The 18944-nt window shown below is 39.7% G+C and overlaps 1 protein-coding gene across 1 annotated transcript; it reads left to right on the top strand.

Annotated features, from left to right (window-relative positions):
- The first annotated feature begins 1213 nt into the window (after positions 1–1213).
- GATM (glycine amidinotransferase) lies at positions 1214–13610 on the top strand. The gene is made up of 9 exons (XM_015872873.2): positions 1214–1304; positions 1641–1856; positions 6792–6987; positions 7687–7877; positions 9109–9246; positions 9611–9775; positions 10432–10495; positions 10604–10720; positions 12569–13610. The coding sequence occupies exons 1-9, from the start codon at positions 1236–1238 to the stop codon at positions 12679–12681; spliced, it is 1269 nt and encodes a 422-aa protein (XP_015728359.1). The 5' UTR covers positions 1214–1235; the 3' UTR covers positions 12682–13610.
- The last annotated feature ends 5334 nt before the right edge of the window (positions 13611–18944 follow it).

Below are 18944 nucleotides of genomic sequence, written 5' to 3'. Positions count from 1 at the left end.
AAACTGAGTTGAGAAAGAATGATCCAAAGGTCCCAAACTAGCTGATAAGTTGAGAAGGACAGGAAAAGAAGCGAGACCTTTGGATTTAGCCTCAAGCCAATCATTAATTCTTTCAGAAGGTCAATGTGAGTAGACTGACCTTAGCAAAATTAACTGAGTGAAATAACAAGCGTTTGAGCATACTTAGAATAAACTTTTGTCAATAAATAAATAAATAAAATTAAATACATGGTAAAAGGAAACTGTCTTCTGAAACAATGAGGAATGAACTTTTTTATACAAGGAAATATTCAATACAAGGACATATAGTTTGAGACAACTATATTACAAATGAGTCCTAACAAAGATGAGCGAGTCATCCAAAAGTTCCACTGTCAGATGAAACGGGACAAGCATTCCAGATGTTGGAGCAGCTACAATAACTAACTTTTCTCCAAGAAGTATGTAAATTCATGAATTATACCGTCCTATTTCTCCTGTAGAATTTGTCTGTTAATTACCTGGTAGCATAAAACTTGCTTACTCCTGTATCTACCTTATTTCTGGTAAAAGCTGTTGTTAATGTGTTATATTCTAAGATCATAGTTTACATTTTAATATACATTAGTGCTAATGATGTTTACCTTTTGCCATCTATATACATGTCAGTATCATTAGCACTGCTTGTGGTCTTATATATAGAAGTAATGTGGAGTATCATGTCTATTCATGGGCATCCCTGCGTCCCAGCACTGAGCAATGAACTGAGGGGGGTTGAGCAAAGCTGAGCACATGGCACTGCATGGGTGGGAAAGGCAAAAAGTAATCGGGTTGGAAGGAAGGTTTTTATTACTTTAAATAATAAAATAAGGATAAAATAATTTTTGCTATATCTACTTCAAGCAACAAAAGCAAAACGAAAAAACCCCACAACCTTTGTAAGGCAACATCAGGAGAATGTAGAGTCTCCCAGGAGCCAACAATGGTGGGTCTCCACTTTAGGATGACTAGTGTGCATTGGAGGAAGCCAGGGTTTGCAGTTATTCGGGATTTCACGGAAATCCGCCCTCAATAACTCAGTATCTGCGACGAGCCCCATGTACGGGCAGGCAGCGCTCGCTGTTTGGGGACTCACGCGGACAGCCCCACGAGGGGGAAAATGGCCTCGCCCCCCAGCGCTGGGCTGGAGGGAGGAGCGTGGCCGGCCGCTATAAGGGCTCGGGCCGGGCGGCGCGGGGCTGTCGGGGTCCGCCGAGATGTTGCGTGTTCGGTGTTTGCGCGGGGGGAGCCGGGGAGCCGAAGCGGCGCATTTCATCGGCTCAAGGGTTGGTGCTGGGAGGGAAAGTCGGGGCTCAGCGCGTCCGGGGCTCCTCATAGAGGGAGAGTGGGAGGGGGGCGGAGACCCCCGGTTCGGCAGCGCCGGGCTCGGTGGCACCGCTCACCGCTGTCAGCGCTGTTCGCCTGAGTGCGCTGTAACAGGCACGTTGTCCTTTAAGCAATGAGTATGCCATGAATCAGAGCGCTTCTAATAAACTGTGTTACTGCCGATGCTCCGAACGATGCTCGTCGCTTTAGGATCGCAGCGCGAGGAGCTCGGCGCGGACTGAGCTGTTGCATGTTGGCTTCTGTGAGGAAAACGTGATCTTTGTTTCTGTTTTAAGCTCGGAAGGGCCTTCACGGGATGGGTGCAGCGATCTTTGCAGAGCACCCAGGCGGCGGCGGCATCCCAGAACCGCTGTACTGCTGAGGACAAGGCCCACAGCCCCGCAACCAAGGAGTGCCCTGTCTGCTCCTACAACGAGTGGGACCCCCTGGAAGAGGTCATCGTGGGAAGAGCTGAAAACGCCTGTGTTCCTCCTTTCTCCGTGGAAGTTAAGGTAAAAAAGGAAAAAAGCAGCTTTAAGTGGGAAGTAATGCATGTTCTATATATACAGCTTAAGCTTTGCAGTGCATAAGGTGTGATTTTTGCTTAGGAGAATTCCCCTCTCAGGGTGGTGATTTACATCCGTGGGGTTATACACCATCATTGCATTGTTGAGGGATATGGTTCTTGTTCGTGCTGCCAAACTGCACCTTGCCATATTCAGGATTAACCTACATCAGCCCTGCCACCCCATTGGTGAACTGGGGCTTGGAACTATTTAGAATTACTACTTGAGGAGGGAGAGTGTCATATTCTAACGAGAACGACAGGTCTGTAGCTGCAGGCAAACAGGACTGTTCTGTTTAAATAGCTTTTGCTGGAACTCCCGTGTTCTGTATAGAAGTATATTCTCACCCTTTCTTCGGATTCTTCTTTCATGTATAAAACTGTAGCAATGATTCAATCCATGCTTCTTTGTTCTCTCAATGTTGCATTTCAGCATGTCTGAGAGAAGCTTTACACAGAATAGTAGAATTTAAATGAATGAGAGCAGAAGCTCTCATTCTCTAGCTTAAAAGGAGCAATCAAATTCTGGGCTTCCTCCAGACTCTTATTTGTGAGCTTTACCTGGACTTTAAGGTGCTGAATGTGTGGTTTTACCTGCATTCCTGGGGGTAATCAGGACATACAGTGCATGGCTGTCCCAGTGAAATGGCACAACACATCTGCTGAAGGGGTCTTAATAAAATGTTGAGAATGTATTTACAAAATTGGCTGAAGATCTCAGTATAAAAAGGGAAGCAGGAACACAATGACTCTAATGTTCACCTCCATGTCCCCTGCCAGGACCCACACCTTCTTGGCAAAGATGAGATAATACTAAAAAGATATTTGAGGTCCTGGAAATGGCAATGTAGAGGAAGTGCTGGATGTACTAGTGGAAAAGACTTGCCATCCTCCAGTCTCTTTCCCCTTAGTAAATTATCATTTAAAACCTGAATGATGATTCTGAGCAGAAGTGTCGGCAGGAATATGAATGAATTACTGCAGCTCGGTGGTTCTGATTGCCAGTTAGAGGAGTGCTCCTCTGACGTACGCTGGGATACTTGAGAAGATATATTGGCCCCAGTGAGCTCAATGAAAATCTGCTACTGACTTCTTTATGGCTTCTATTTACACCTTGGAAGCTGAAGCTTGCTTACCAATCTCCAGAATCCTATTTCAGACAGCCCAGAGAAATTCTAGCAGCCTCGGAAAAATAAGCTAATGAGTTTAGCTTATATATAATGGCATTATAATGTAAAATGCATGTATGTACATTTATATATTTCTATATAAAATACCATAGTGAATGGACAGAAAGCGTATGCAAAAAGACCCAAACCCCTAATGTCTCTCTTTGTTATGTGGAGTAACATCACATTTGGGTGAAATTCTGTTCTCAAGTAGTGCATTAATGTCAGAAAAAATATACTTTCAATTGTCTACCTTGCTGAAATGTCACAGTTAGCCAGGTTTTAATGAATGCAGAACTTCACTTTTTGTTATGTGCAACAAAAAGATCAATGAGGAGTGCCAGAGTATGCAATTAACTCTGCAATTTGAAGGCCTGCTATGGGAGGTTAAAGAAAGCTTTAATTTAGCTGTTCTTTATTTAAGATGTCAGATCTGAGGAATGCATTGGCCACAACAGGTATTAGCAATAGAGTGTGCTTGATGAAATGTATGTTATTCTAATTTTCTCTGTTTTCTAATCTTAATTGTACTGTAAAAGCTGAGACAGTAATTCTTCCTTGTGGGCATAGTTGAATAATCCTACTTTGCCAGTAGTGAAAGATATTAATAGATTCAGATGTTGTTCAAATCTCGGCCACCTGTCTGAATGGTAGGGGAGGTCTGTGCATGTTGCTACAGTGTAACACAACAGCCAGGAATGGGAGGTAAATAAGAATCTTTTTCTCTACAACTTTCCTTTGATGGCAGTTCTTGTGTTTTATACATATCAAACGACTTCTGCCAAGTATGAATGAGGGTTTTAAAAAGCAACATTAAAAACAGGCAGATTAAAAAAGGAGAACTAAGGTACCTGAAATACTTCAAAAAGCACATCTCAAATTATAAAACACTTTGGTAAATGCTTTCTTTGGGGGTACTTCTAAGTTGTGTATGAAAATTGTATACACATTTGCAGAATATAAGGAATTACAGCTGCATTCAGCTCACTTGTGTGTATCAAAAGTACGAGGAGTCTTTTTGCTGTGATGTAGAAATGAAATGCTCGGCATAAAGAGGAGATGTGAATGAATTTTGCAGTTAATTTATTGCGTATTCTTTTGGGAGCTTGAAATGGAGTATGTAGGTTATGTAGAGGTAAATACACTATTGGAAAACCATGGAAAGTCTTAACTACAAAGCTAACCATTAATTAGGAAGATGCCCTTGTTTGAATTAGCACATTCATTAGAAGTCTTGTCATTCACTTGTGTTCTTCTGAAGCAGTTGATATTAAGCCAAATGGTTGAGCCTTATGACTTTGTCCTTTGCAATATTTTATCAGTATGTTTTGTGAATAATGCATTTTTGATGAAGAGGCATTATTATATGAGAGCTGGGTCATAATATCTCAAGTGAAAGCTTACCTTAAGGTAGGTCCAGAGATCAGTGGTAATATTGTTTCCCCACTATAAGGGTTTAAAATGTAAATCAACTATAGGGAGTGATTCTCCCATTTCTTAAGTATAATCCATTCTTACATTTCTTTCTGGAAATGAATTTGTGTTTTTATTGTTTTTTCCACTCAAAGGCTACTACAGTTTCTTGGATGCTTTCAGGCTATAGCTCATAATGTGCACTGAGGAGATTATTTAAAGCTCTTTCCTGTTTCCTGTCTGCAGTACTTTTTGGACAGACTGAAAGAAGTTGCAAGTATATGATCCGAGGGGCCTGAAATCTTAACCCTGAGTTAATACAGAAGAGACATCCCAGATGTATAGTTTTTTCCTCAGCTATTCAGAAGGTATAGGATAAGAGGGGCGTTACTGCTGTGTTACTCTGACTGCCTTCATTTTAAGATTACACCATTGGATTAGTGTACCTCAGGTGTCTTTTTTCAGGTTTGAAAAAGAGGAGCTGTACCTCTAAGAAATTAATGAGATTAAAATACATCATGGGTGGCTCTGAAAATATCTCGCTTTACTCCTCAGGACAAACTTATCTCCTTAACAGAACAGGATTCCATAGGAATGCTATGGGGTTCATGTGATCTGCATGTGGTGTATGCACAGCTGGCAACCCCGTGGTGATCAAATTACCCAAGACCTCAGCTGGGGTTGGATAGGGATGGAATAAACTCACACAAGAAGGATGAGAAGTTGTTCCAGTAATGCAGGAGCAGGATGGCCATACTGAGGCTTTTTGCCTGTATATAAGTGTTAAGAATATCTATAAGACTGACTTTTTTTAGGTCTTTCTTACATCTCTAGTTTAAGGGTAAATTCCCAGTAGTAGAGAACACGGTGCATAGCTTGGATTGTTAGAAATACCTTCAGATGAATTGCTGTATCAGCAATACTCAGGGTTGGGGATTCATCTCTGCCTTGTCTCTGCTGCTTTTGGGAAGGCAGTTGGGGCTGCAGTGGCAGGAGATGCCTTGTGTTACAGAGGGCAGGTCCTCCTGCATCCTGTTGCTGTCCCTCACTCTGGCTGAATGAGCAGAACTGATAGAAGGAGGTCCTGGCTCTTTTATTTACTACTTCTGATCCTTTCTGTTGTCATTCCAAAAGGGCTCTGTTTGCACTTGCTCCTCTGTCTGTCTGAGTTAGTGTTAGCAGAGAACCATCCGAGCTGCTTTAGAATTCCTGATGGCGCTGCTATGACAGTAGCAGGGTGAGGCTGTGACAAGGTGACTGTAGCTGTGTGCACTTCTGCTACCTCTCTGTGGTGTGTTTGTACAGGTCTGGTGTAATGAGGCCCAGATCCTTCATGGCCACATGGCAGCACTACCTAGTAAATAGTAACTGAAGTGTAAATAGAAGATGTTTCTGTAGTCTGTCATGATTTTCGTCAGTGATTTGCTAATATTGAGACTGTCTGTAGGGCTGTGACTGGAGAGGGGAGAAGGCTTGTAAAGAAGGAATTTACTATGTTATCTGTGATAGTATTTCCATCAGTAGAAACAAGGAGCATAAGCTACTGATCCATCTATAGCCAATAATACCAGGAAATATAATACCCTGAAAATCCCATCTCAAAGTCAAAGCACTACGTTTGCAAACGGGAATGAAATGTATACTTCTTCCCTTTCCTCAACTGATTTATTTTATTTTGTTTTCTGCTGTTCATGAAAAGACACTTTATTTGGGCACTGTGCCACATGTACTGTCTGTCAGCAGTGCTAAAACTGTCTGCTAGTTGAGTGAGTCTTCTCAGCATGTACAGCTGAAACTGAACTCTGTTACACTGTGTGTAAGTATTTGTGAAGACATCAGCCATTCACAACTAGTCTGACACCTGCACTTACACATTATCTAGTAACTGGACACATGCACATCATAAAGCATCTGAGCAAAACCTTGCCAGTGGTAACTATTAATAGCAGAAGTAAGCACAAAAGTACAGTGGTGTACTATTAGGGCAGGAATTCTCAAGAAGGAATAATTGGTAGCATTTATCTGAAGTCTTGAGGCTTCTCCCTTCCTCTCCCTGCACCACCCTTGCCATATTCTAGAAGGATCAACAGGACAGTAACAACTCTTACCAGCTCCTAGAATCATTGCTAGACCTGAATGTAAGATGCACTGGGATGTGATGGTGGTAACTTTATACAAAGCAATTAGCACTGGTGAAATAACAAGTAACTCTAAATGTGAAGATCTGTATATTGTGTATCTATTCCACTTTTACAAAAATAACTGCTGCTTATTCCTTGTCACTTGTCCTTTTGCTTTAGGCCAATACATATGAAAAGTACTGGGGATTCTATCAGAAATTTGGAGGCGAAAGCTTCCCCAAAGACCACGTGAAAAAAGCTATTGCTGAAATTGAAGAGATGTGCAATATTTTGACAAAGGAAGGTGTAATTGTCAAGAGGCCTGATCCAATTGACTGGTCTGTGAAGTACAAAACTCCTGATTTTGAATCTACGGGTAAATGTTATTCCTTTGTTGAAGGCGTTATAGGCTGTTCAGACACCTCGTCTTATTTCCTGTTTCAAGCAGGAGTATGAACCAGTGCTAGATAAGGTCATAGTGCCTCCGTGTAGCTATGACTTAGACAATCTCTGTAGTTGGAGATTCTGACACCCGCTTTGCTGACATGTTACAATGCTGCACTATATAATAACAAAGCTGTTGATGGTTGTTGGCTTTTGTTTTTTGGTTTTTCATTTGTTTTTTCTTATTTAAAAACTCTGTTGGGCCTATTTCTGCATTGCATCAAATTCCTATTCTGTGCTATCATTGTTAAAAAGGATGCAATATAAAGAAATGCAGTCAACTTGGAAAACCAGCTACCTCTTTTTTATTGAACTGAGTAATCCATAGATGCCTGTTAGATTGTAGATGACCCCCTTCTATCTATAAACTTGTTATGAGTGAGGCCTTGGAGCAAAGTACTGTGAGAATTTGTAGCAAGTATTTTGATTAAGAAAACAAAACAAAATAGTAATTAAACCTGAAGAATGTCAGTAAGGTCTTCTTTATGATCTGGTTTTCTGGTTCTGTGAAGGTACTATTTAAAGTCCTTCAGAGAGCAGTAATGGTGAAAATCAGTGTGAAAAGTGAGTAACTTGAAAGAAATGAAGAAGGTGTATTTGTCTCATCAATGAATGGAGTTTTTCCTTTTAGGTATGTATGCTGCCATGCCAAGAGACATCCTACTGGTGGTAGGAAATGAAATCATTGAAGCGCCTATGGCTTGGCGTGCTCGTTTCTTTGAGTACAGAGCATACAGACGAATAATTAAAGATTACTTCAACAGTGGTGCTAAGTGGACAACTGCCCCCAAACCCACAATGGCAGATGAGCTCTATGATCAGGTATTATTCTCATTTTGCTTCAGAACTTGTTAGTTTCAATGTCTGTTTCACAAAATTGGAAGGGATGGGAGAGAAATAGGGAGCTTATCCATGTATGCAAATTATGGCCTTTCCAGGTGGAACTGAATGTATGCCTGGGTAATAGGAAGCAGGAAGCTGTGCCTGTTTAATTCAGGTCTTCTTAGAGTTGTTTTGATTGCTGACTGAAATGTAGCATTGCTGGAAGGTCATTACGAAGATTGCTTTATAGAATTAAGGTTCTCCGAGGGTGTCTGTATTTTCTGAGTGTATCAGCAAAGTCAGACTGTGCATGTTTTTCACCAAAAAGACCTCATAAGTCTTGTTTTGCATGAAGTTTTGGAAGTTAAATGAAGAACTAGTGGAGGATTTAAACTGGCTATTTACCTTCTAAATATTTAAGTGAGTTTTTTACTGCTTTTTCTCCTCTGTAATGGTTTACTTTGACTCAGACAATTTTGGTAGTTTTCTATAGGTCCCCAAATACTTTAGGGTCTTGACAAAAGCATCTACAGTAAATGCAGTAAAATTGCTTGTGGAATCATTAAAACTTTTTTGGTACAGTGACACTTCCCAATGATGCACGGTAGTCTTTGTTAAATGAAATTACCTTAGAATAATTGTTCAGTATTAGGAAACATCCAAAGCCTATCCCAATGCATTCTTACTTATCTAGTAGCTTTTTAATGCTCTTTTCCACCTAATTTGTTTTTAATTCCATTATATGATTCTAAAATGTATTTAACTTTCTGGAGATCTACCTTCTAAGTTGAAGTACTGCTCCACTCTAAAACATGGATAAAGTACAAAGTCCTCCTCTGTTAGGAAAGAGCTTGCATATCAGTATTTTTGTCACTGTGCAATGATTTGTTGGACTGATAGTTAAACTCCACTAGTAATGAATACTTTGAATCCAGAAGCCAGTTTACTGTAGAAACAGAGGCTCTAAGGAAATACTTACTTCTTAGTATAACTGATTTATCATCAGCTATTCTTGTATGTGCTTGAAACCTCTTATTTAAGCTTCCATAATTAAGGTCTTTTTTTCTTCTCATTTAGAAGCAAGAAAACTAAACTAACTTAAAGGAATGTGCTAGTTACTGGCCTAAATGTATTTTCTTCATTTCAAAATACTCTTTAAGTGTCAAATAGATTAAGAAAAAAACTTTCTCCTACCAACATCAGCCTAAAGTTGTTCTCTTTTTATAACCAGGATTATCCTATCCGCACTGTTGAAGACAGACATAAACTTGCTGCTCAGGGAAAGTTTGTAACTACTGAATTTGAGCCATGTTTTGATGCTGCTGATTTCATTAGAGCTGGAAGAGATATCTTTGTACAAAGGAGTCAGGTAAACAAAGGTTTCTTCCAGCAGTTTTGTTGCCTATCTTAATGACTGGCATTTATATTTTTATATTCTTTAAATTCCTGACCAACATTAAAATAGTAGTTTTGGCAAAGTAAGTTATTTTATAGAGTGCCTCTTAGCTGTTAGGAGCTAGCTAGAGGCACAAACTTCTGATCGCAGAATCACAGAATGGCCTGGGTTGGAAGGGACCTCAAGGATCATGAAGCACCAACCCCCCTGCCCGGCAGGGCCACCAAACTTCCACATTAATATTTTGGTGTTGAATATTTATTTAAATAAAACCTTACAAAAACCATGCTTGGATGCTGTTCATATTCTAGCTAGTGAAACTTAGTTCTGTTTTTAGGTTACAAATTATATGGGCATTGAATGGATGAGGAGACATCTTGCACCTGACTACCGAGTGCATATAATTTCCTTTAAGGATCCAAACCCTATGCACATTGATGCCACATTTAATATCATTGGACCTGGTCTTGTGTTGTCCAACCCAGACCGTCCCTGCCATCAGGTAAGATTGTAGCAAAAGAGAAGGTATCAAGTGTTTTATATTTAAAACTTATTCTTCTTGTTCTAATTCTCATTTCAGAAGCCTCTCCATCATTAACTGAGTTGCTTACTGAGTTTTTGGAATCAGAGCTCCCTCTCGTGGTTAATCATATACCCATATAACCAGGAGCTCTTCCAAGAATTCAGGCAATGCAGTTGAAAAATCAATTCTATTTTAGCCAAATTATCCTCTTCTTATTTTTACTAATTTTTTTAATCCTTAGAGAATCATATGATTCCATACAATGCCTGTACTTCTTTTCTTTTGTTAAATAAAATGCATACTAAGTGTCTTAGGAAGCATAATGCAGAAGTAATTTCAAGTGATATTTTTGCTGATTCTGTCTTTATTAATGGCACTTCAACTCATACCAGTGATTCCTGTAGTCATGTAAGAAGTAATAGTACTAACAATAGCAAGCATAATACTAATATAATACTCTTACAAGTATCATTTTAACCTGACAGGCTCTGAATTGCACATATCACCTTTGTCTGTAATGTATCTTTGTATATCTAGATTGCATTAAGGAAAATACTAGAAAATGAAAAGAAGTGGAGGACATAATGTGATACTTTATGAGACCTGTTTAGAATCTGCCTAAATTTGTCTTTCAGATTGAGCTCTTCAAGAAAGCAGGCTGGACAGTGGTTCGCCCACCAGTGCCACTCATCCCAGATGGTATATTCATACTTTCATTTTTTTTAAGAATTTGCAGAGTATTCTTAAGAGTGTTCTTATGGAACAAATTCTACGGTTACTGTAGAAGGTTCATTCTCTTTTCTTTAGATCACCCACTGTGGATGTCTTCTAAATGGCTTTCCATGAATGTCCTAATGCTTGATGAGAAGCGTGTGATGGTCGATGCCAATGAGATTTCAATTCAGAAGATGTTTGAAAATTTGGGTATGTCTTAATTTATTCTAATTATTCTAGCATACTTTTAAAGTTAAATGATCTTGAGTTCAGCTATGTGCATCAGGATGAATGGAGGCCTTGTAGTAGCAAAGCAGACAGCATTGGAGAAAGTATTCAAACAATTGGATTACTGAATAAGAATCATTTAGTGATTTTATCTCCTGAGTACTTAAGTCATACGAATTCAAGCTTCTTACACCTTGTGTCCCCTATGGCTTGCGGCAATGAAGGTATGAATACTAATTTAAATTATGAGTAGCATGCTTTTGAATTAGCTTTTTTAATATAAAACTGTCTGTTTGATTTGGAAGTCAAATTCTGTGCTGGAGAGATTGCATGTACACACTGCTGAGTGAAGCAGCCAAAATGCTTCAGATTTCTCTTCTAGTTCCAAACTTTTTGTACTTCAAACTAAGACTGCTTAAACCAGATACTTCTGATCACTTATGGAGACTTTCACTCCTGTGAGACGTAACCTCATTACAGGGAAAAATATGATATGCAGTGGCAGGAGAACTGTAATTGAATATAAAATCTGAGTCTTATGCTTAGCTCCTTGGAAAGACAAATAAAATAAACCTAGTTTGTTGCACTCATGCAGCTAATTTAATTGTTCCCATCACATTTGGAGGGAAGGACGTAGATGTATACTTACAGCTCATAAACTGCCTTCCTCCTAAGCAACTGCTTTTGCTCAATGCTAGAACCATATGACACTTGCTGCATGTTAAGTTCATGGTCATGCAAGTGTTAATGGGTTAGAATGACTGGTTAGATAAGAAAAATTAGGGAGAGTGAGAAATTATATTGGAGAGTAAGAGATGATAATCCTCAGTAGCATAAGACTCCTTTAAAGGGGAGTGAATGAACTAAAGGTGAAAGATCGAAGCTAGAAGGAGGGCTGGTGTGTTCACAGATGAATGCACTTCATTGAAGCTTCTCTCAAATCTGAGAGTGCTCACAGGGGCAAACCATGCAATGAGCAAGGAGCAGAAGATGTACAAGTGCTTTAATTCACTTAGAAAATGAGGCTATTAACACCAGTTGTGACACATCCTTCACACTTGAACTTTACTCCATGTGGATTCTATGTAAAATCCTGCAGTCAGCAAGTTCACAGGACTGAGATCAGTCTGCTGGGAATTAACATATTCCTAACTGAGATGGTGGATTCTGCTGAGCTTCTCTTGAGTTCACAAAAAATACCAAGAAGCAAAATGACAAACTTCAGACCGCAAAAGTTTTCTGATCCTAGTCCATCTGTCAGGACTTCATATAAGCTGTGCCACAGCTGAAAAAAAAATCAGATCTGAAAAGAAGAGGGAGGAAACTTACCTTAACATAGGTATTAACTGCAGCAGCCTCTTTTTTCCCTCTCAGAGAAGGAAGGACTTGGAGATCTGCACTTTGAATTCTGCTTTTCTTGAAAGGCACTTGAAAGAGCACCTTCAGTGACTGAACCATAAACACTTAAAAGAAATGTAGATTAACATGCCCTGGTTGTATATCATAGCAGATTTCAGCAAATTTTTCACATACTGAAAAAAATATTTTTTCTTTTTATGACTGACATGTCATAACACATCAAATACCAGCTGTGCTCTGGGTACTGTATATTCCCAGGGGCATGGCTGGAATTAATGAATAGACTATGTTCCCAGCTTGTTCTCTGCCTAGAATTCAGGGAAATAAATTCTTAACAAATGAGTAGGAAATACCTTCTGTACTTGCATCTAGCCGTATGATCTGATAAAGTATTAATTGATGTCCTGATCAAAGCTTACTGTATGAATTTGAGATTTTCATTTAAAGGTATTCAATGTATGTTTCTTGCAGGCATTTCTACAATTAAAGTGAATATTCGCCATGCCAATTCACTGGGAGGTGGTTTCCATTGCTGGACATGTGATATCCGCCGCCGTGGTACCCTGCAATCTTATTTTGACTAGTCACAAGCCATGAACCATTTAGGAAGCAATGGTTTAGCTTCAAGTATAAGCATAGGGAATGAGTTCATGCAACCAGTTTAACAGAAGTGAAATTAATTTGTTCTAGTGCTTTATCAGTAGTGTCCTTACAGTGGTCTAGGGAATGATTTGTTCTTAAGTACTCTTCACTTTAAGCAACGTAATTGGAACTACTTCCATCAGCAATACAGGCTTTCTGGCTGGCTTTTTGAAAGACATCTTTTATCTGTGAAGCCTTTTCACCTTGGCTTTCAATGTAAAGACTTGACAAGACAGCTAAAGGCTCTTGCTTGATGAGCTTGGTCACCAACATTGGACATCTACCTCTGTCTAGTACTCTATGAAGTAGGCAGCTTGGAATGTTAAACTTGAATTAACATTTCTTATTCCTTTTAATCAGTTTATTATTCTAATGTTAGTGTTTCATGCAGTTAAAACAGGCACAACTGTACAGATTTCTTATAGAACCAGATGATTTCATAATGCTTTTCTTGTTGGACCATACAGAGAATTTCTAGTATGATCTAACTTTAAAACAATATTTTTATTTACTTGTGATGTCCTTCTGCATTTTCTTCTAACGCATTTGTCATGCATCTGAACACATTTTTATATTACTTTTTGTATTGCTGAAATAGGTTCTCTTATTTAACTTTTTAAAGTATATAAATGATAGCTAGTCTGCATTTACGGGTTTTACTGTGAATTGTTTACATAACTTAAAAATGGAAAAGAAAAAAAAAATTAGAAAAAAAATGAAAGCAAAAAGAAAACAGACAAAAAGACACAACATCTCCCAGCTCAAAGCTCCAACACTCTTAACAATGTCCTTCAACATTAGCAGGTACAAAAATTCAAGTATTGATTACTGAATATGTACTTTTTATCCTAATAAATGTTTTTGCATTCTCTGTTTGTGTTGCCCTTTTTCTTCTGAAAAGGAGTAAGCAGAAAACATCTGGAGGGCAGCTAGAAGGAAAGGTAATAAATCATTTGCCTGTTCTACAGAGAGAGATTTCCAGGGTAGGTCAGACTGGTTCAGCTCAACTGCACGGACTTTCACACCACTCCCTAGGCAGGGGCTCTGGGTTTGCTTCTGAAACACAGCTGCTAAAGGCTCATTGATTATGAGAAGCTGTGTGTATCTGAGACAATGGCTGCAATAAAGGTTCCCTTTGTAATTTAATTTTATTTTTTAAGATAAGATATAATCCTTGAAGTACCATTGCCAAACCAGAGGGGTTGTGGAAATACGTTCCTGCCATATATCTATAGTTTGTGGCTGGGAATGCTAAATGCTGATAACATAGTTTTCAGTAGTGCTTTCTGCTCTCTTTGCCCTTCTTAGTGGACAGAAGGGAAAGAATGGTTCTGTCCAGTCAGCTTCTTCAGTCTGTGTCAGCAGAATGTGCTTGTGTCTTGTTTTTGATTCCTTCTGATTGTTTCTGCTGTTCACTTTAAAATACCATATTTTGGTTCTATTATCTGGTATCTAATCTGATTAATAGCAAAAACTGCAAAGCTTGGACAGCACTGCAATGGCTATTTTGGTGCTTAAGAGGTGCAGGCTGATATCTGTTTGATTACATATTTTTTTTTTTTTTTTTTTTCTTTTAATAAGAAATTAGACCTGCTAGGGAAAATAAATGCTGATTTTATGTGGTGCTGGTGGAATTAAGATTTCTGGATCCACAAATGCTTCTGCTAGTCAAATATCTTGCCAGAACTGAATTCCCTGTTCCAGCCATGCAGAGTGGCAGGGGCTCTTCATTCATGCTAGGCTGAGAACCCACTGTGTTTAGCTCTGCTGAAACTGTCAGGATGCCCCTCAGCCTCAGGTATTTATCACTTCTCAAGTGTGTGTGCTGCTGCTTTTCTTCTGCTAAAGTATTCTCAAAGCTTTAATGAGCAGGCAGGAAATAGCTTTATGATAATGAATGGTATCCCAAGTTAGTGGCTCATTCATTAGTTACAGCAAATGGTCATAATTCATGTCTTAATGAAGCTAGATGTAGAATGAGAAACAGAATTCTCCAAATGGTTTCTTAGTAGAGTGGTATTTTCATAAGCTTGGTAGTATGACATGTAAGGGATCTCTAAAAAAAAATAGTCTAGCAAATCCAATGTATGTGCTGTAACACTTTATACCATCTCCCTGTTCACTTCATGTCTTGCATGACAACAGAAGTGGAAATATTGCTTGACTGAGACCCAGACCAGATAGCTTCAAAGTGGTTATACATGTCAGGGATAATCAGGAGGTAGAACTGGCAGAGACAGAAGTCAGCTACCCTGATTTTCTGTCATCTACACGGATGATAGTTTAGGGATCTCACTGACTTACCTGTGTTTCTGTGATAACTATATTGTTGATACTATTTTGTGTTCCTGCACAGGAGATGTGATTTACTCTGCTTTCTGATGTGAAAAATACCTGTCTTACAGCCTTAGAGCAGACCCATTTTGAAGTAGGACTTTTTATTTGAAGTTCCATGGCATGCCTACATGGAGTTTTGGATCTCAGCTGGAGGTACTATTATGCAGCTGTTGGCAGCTCTACAACTGCTCCGTGATTTTGGGACAGCAGTAAGTGGTTTTTAAGTAGTACCCATCTGAAGTAAAGTAGGCCTCCCACCACCTCTGTTTTATATACAAAATTCTGCCTCGGTCTTTTTCATTTATGTCCATCACAGTGACAGATGAATTTTTAGCCAGTCTACAGACCTGGATTTATGTGCCTATTTTGCTACGACTGTCAGTAGTTACTTCTCAAGTTGCATCTCAACATTATTTGAAACTTGTGGCAGAATTCTCATTTCTCTTTCACTGCACAATCGCAAAATAATCTATCTGTGCACTGCTCTTTATTCCCATTGCTTGAGAGGTGTCCTACTGTGCTATAATGGCTTTTAACACATCACAGATATATTAAGTAATTGCAGCTTAAACATTTGTTAATACTGATTGATTTGTCACCTATGTCTCCTTTTGTCCACAAGATGGTGTTGATATTCTGCCCTAATGGTAAGCTCTGTGTTGTTGGCAATGTTCACTGAGGCATGTAGCCTAAACAGAGCTCACCATTAGATAACCTTTGGCATTGACTGTGAGAGAGAACATGAAGGCCTGGCAAGCTTTTACAAAGTAAACTTTATTCCAGTGAATTAAGGGAGATGCAGGAAAGGGAATGCCGCATTAAACCCCCTTCCCAAAATCACAGTCCTGCAATAAGCTTGAAAACCTGTTTGGTAGTTTGCGCAGAATAGTGGGATTAATTCCCACTTGTAGATCTATGCAGGCTTCCACTGCTCAGTTGGTGTGATGTGATGAGTGCAGTGCTGCCAGCAGTCAGAGCCCGTTATGCCACCCTGTGCCCTGCATGGAAACCTCGGGGGTCACCCCTAGGTAAACTCACATCCTGACACAAAGCACCACGTTTGATTTAGGTATTGCTCTTGCCAGTGACAACTGTAGAGGGAGCTGCTGTGATGCCCATAACTTTTCTCCAGCCTACTCTAGGGGACGGTGCAGAACATTTTTTGTTTATTCTCGTTCCTGTCGATATTTTGCTCAAAGTAAGTGAAAATACCTACAAGTAAAACACTTTCTGAGGTATCCTTTGTTTGGCCACACACAAAGTACTATTGGTCAGCATCAGAAATAACGTTTCTATATATGTGACAGTGATTGCTGAGGATTGCTAGGATGCAGTCAGCTGTCTCCTTAGGAGTCAGCGGAATTGTTTAGCTTTGCAGAGCATCAGAAACTACATTTAATTACAAATGAAAGTTCATTCTGCCTTCTGGCAGCTCCTTTGCAAGTGCTGAGAGCTACAAAAAGGTATCAGCGTAACCACTGATTTTAAAGACGTGGCCCAAAAGCCATAAATTTATAGGACCAATACCTATTCTTTAAGGCATCTCCTTCAGGTTCAGTTATCCCTCTCTGTCTATAGGAAATTAAGACAAAATGTCGGTATCCTATTCAGCTCTGGAACTGGTGAGATTTCTGTGGCAACATGGTTTATTTCAGGAGTTCCTGTTCCCTCAGATCACTACTCAGAATATTGCCTTCTGTTATTCACAATATACTGCTCACTTTTAGAAACAAATAATGTTTTTAGAAGAACCAGGAGTTAAGCTATTGATATGATCCTTAACAAATACCAAGTCATTAGGACAAAGTACAATTCAGCTTTCTACAGAAGCAGCAGTTGCGTTGGGAATTGCAAATTATTTCTAATGCAGATTTGAAATCTCATTTTAGAAGTACATCAGCAATGTCCTTTTGAACAGCAGATTTAAATTAAAATGCAATCTATCTTCTTTATTCTTCTTTCTGTATTACTTCTGAGTCAGCAAAGCCCTGAAATAACTGTTAGGTGGCTTGCTTGGCCCTGGCTAGCTGTAATACGGAACTGTGTGCAAGGGAGCTGGAGTTCATTGACCCAGGCTCTGTAGCACAGTTCACGTAAAAGTTATACCAGAGCTGTTAGTTTTTCTTTCCCTCCAGTTGACTAGTAAGCACTTTGATAGCCATTAAGTTGTCACATCCTTGTAGAATGGGAAGATACAGTATTTTCCTTATCTCACGTTAAAGGTACCATTACTTGACAACTTGTGAAGACAGTATGTATCTAATACTTCATACGCAGGCATATGTTATTTACCACAGGGTAAATAACTGTGGGAGCAAATAATCACTGCATTTCTCAATATAGTAGTGGTAACTGTGACTTGTTAATTGTGACTTGTTCTGGGTTTGTGGGCTTCCCAAAGCTCAGGAATTTTAAAGACTGAGGATTTATACGCATTCAGCCTTCCTTTATGGGCAAGAAGGACTGAACCAGATTTCTTTGGCCTTGTGGTGAGCTGGGATGGCTGGCATCAGGAGCTGACGTGTCCAGTTGCAAGGTGTTTGTGGTGCCATAGGGAATTTTTGAAAGCAGGAGTGAGAAGGGGACTTCAATGTACCTGTTGTGGCTTTGTTTTGAAGGAATAGATCTCCAGCTTCTTCCCTGTAATCCTACTTACAGAGTCCTTGGGAAAGCTCAGGGACTGTCAGAAGGCTGGTGAATATAATCACAAAAAATCCCAAAAATCCTGAATTGCAAAGACTGCATTTCTTGACCACCATGAAAGTGGAAATCAGGCAAGACAATAAATAATTGGTCTAATATGTGCATGGCATGAACTTTAATGTACTGCTGTTCTCTTTTCTATATATCCAGCAATGTGGTAATTGGGAGACTAGCTAAGAAGAGGCTGGGTAGAGGACTGCAGTGGCTGTGCTTATCAGTTGTTAGGCAATGATTTCACAATTGTAGTTTATTTTCCTCATTATGATGGCTGGAGACGGGCTGTACTGCACCACAGCTGTCAGTAAACACCAGCAAACTCAGATCTTGTCCCTGCTTCTGCTGAAAGATGAGCACAATATGATGCAAAATGAGATTTCTTTCCTAAATGAGAGGAGATTTATAACAGCCAAATGCTCAAGATAGGTCTAGCAAATATCAAAACCTAAAGCCTTTGCAATAATCTTCAAGATACAGTCATTGCTGTGATAACTCAACTTCTGATTTCAGCTCACAAACCTCTTTAATCTGGAACGAGCAGGTTTATTGCACTGAACCAAGAATCCAGCAGCAGCCCTGATCCCTGTCTTTCAGCTTGCCTCAGAAGCAAAAAAGTTTAGACCTTTGTTTAGTGTTGACTGATAGCATTGAAGTTACAGTAGGATGTCAATTAACCTAATATGACATGTTTCTTGTGACAGCAGCTTGTTACTCACAGGCAGGGCAGCCCCTGCAATGGTCTGCCTCATCAGGGCTCAGGTCAGAGTTTGCAAGACTTGTGGTCTGAGTTTTATGCTCGTGTCTACTGTGAGTTCAGCCCAGCACCCAGCCTGGTGAGATCTGAACAGTGCTGGGTTGTCAGTAAGAGCCCAGCACTGCCAGGTTTGGGGCAGCTTGGTGTCACACATACACCTCTGTAGCATTGGCAGCTTCCTTTTAGTTTCCCACATTAGCCTTCCTGATGGCTTGATGTCGGCTGGGAGCTTCTTGTTCAGCAGGGCATTTGCAGGATCCCTCCCCTCAGACCACCCATTTTCACAAACTCAACTTCTCCTCTCTGCAGAGTTTGGCTCTTTTCCCAAGAAACTCAGGCAGAGCCCACAAGTAATACAGTGCAATTTCCTTAGGAAACAAAATGAGAAATAGTTTATAGCTTTTGCTGCTGATC

The sequence above is a fragment of the Coturnix japonica genome, chromosome 14, assembly GCF_054131305.1.
Source record: "Coturnix japonica strain WE chromosome 14, WE-NBRP24, whole genome shotgun sequence".
Taxonomy (NCBI): Eukaryota; Metazoa; Chordata; class Aves; order Galliformes; family Phasianidae; genus Coturnix; species Coturnix japonica.
The sequence above is the reverse complement of the archived record's forward strand: the minus strand, read 5'-3'. Positions and strand labels throughout refer to the sequence as shown.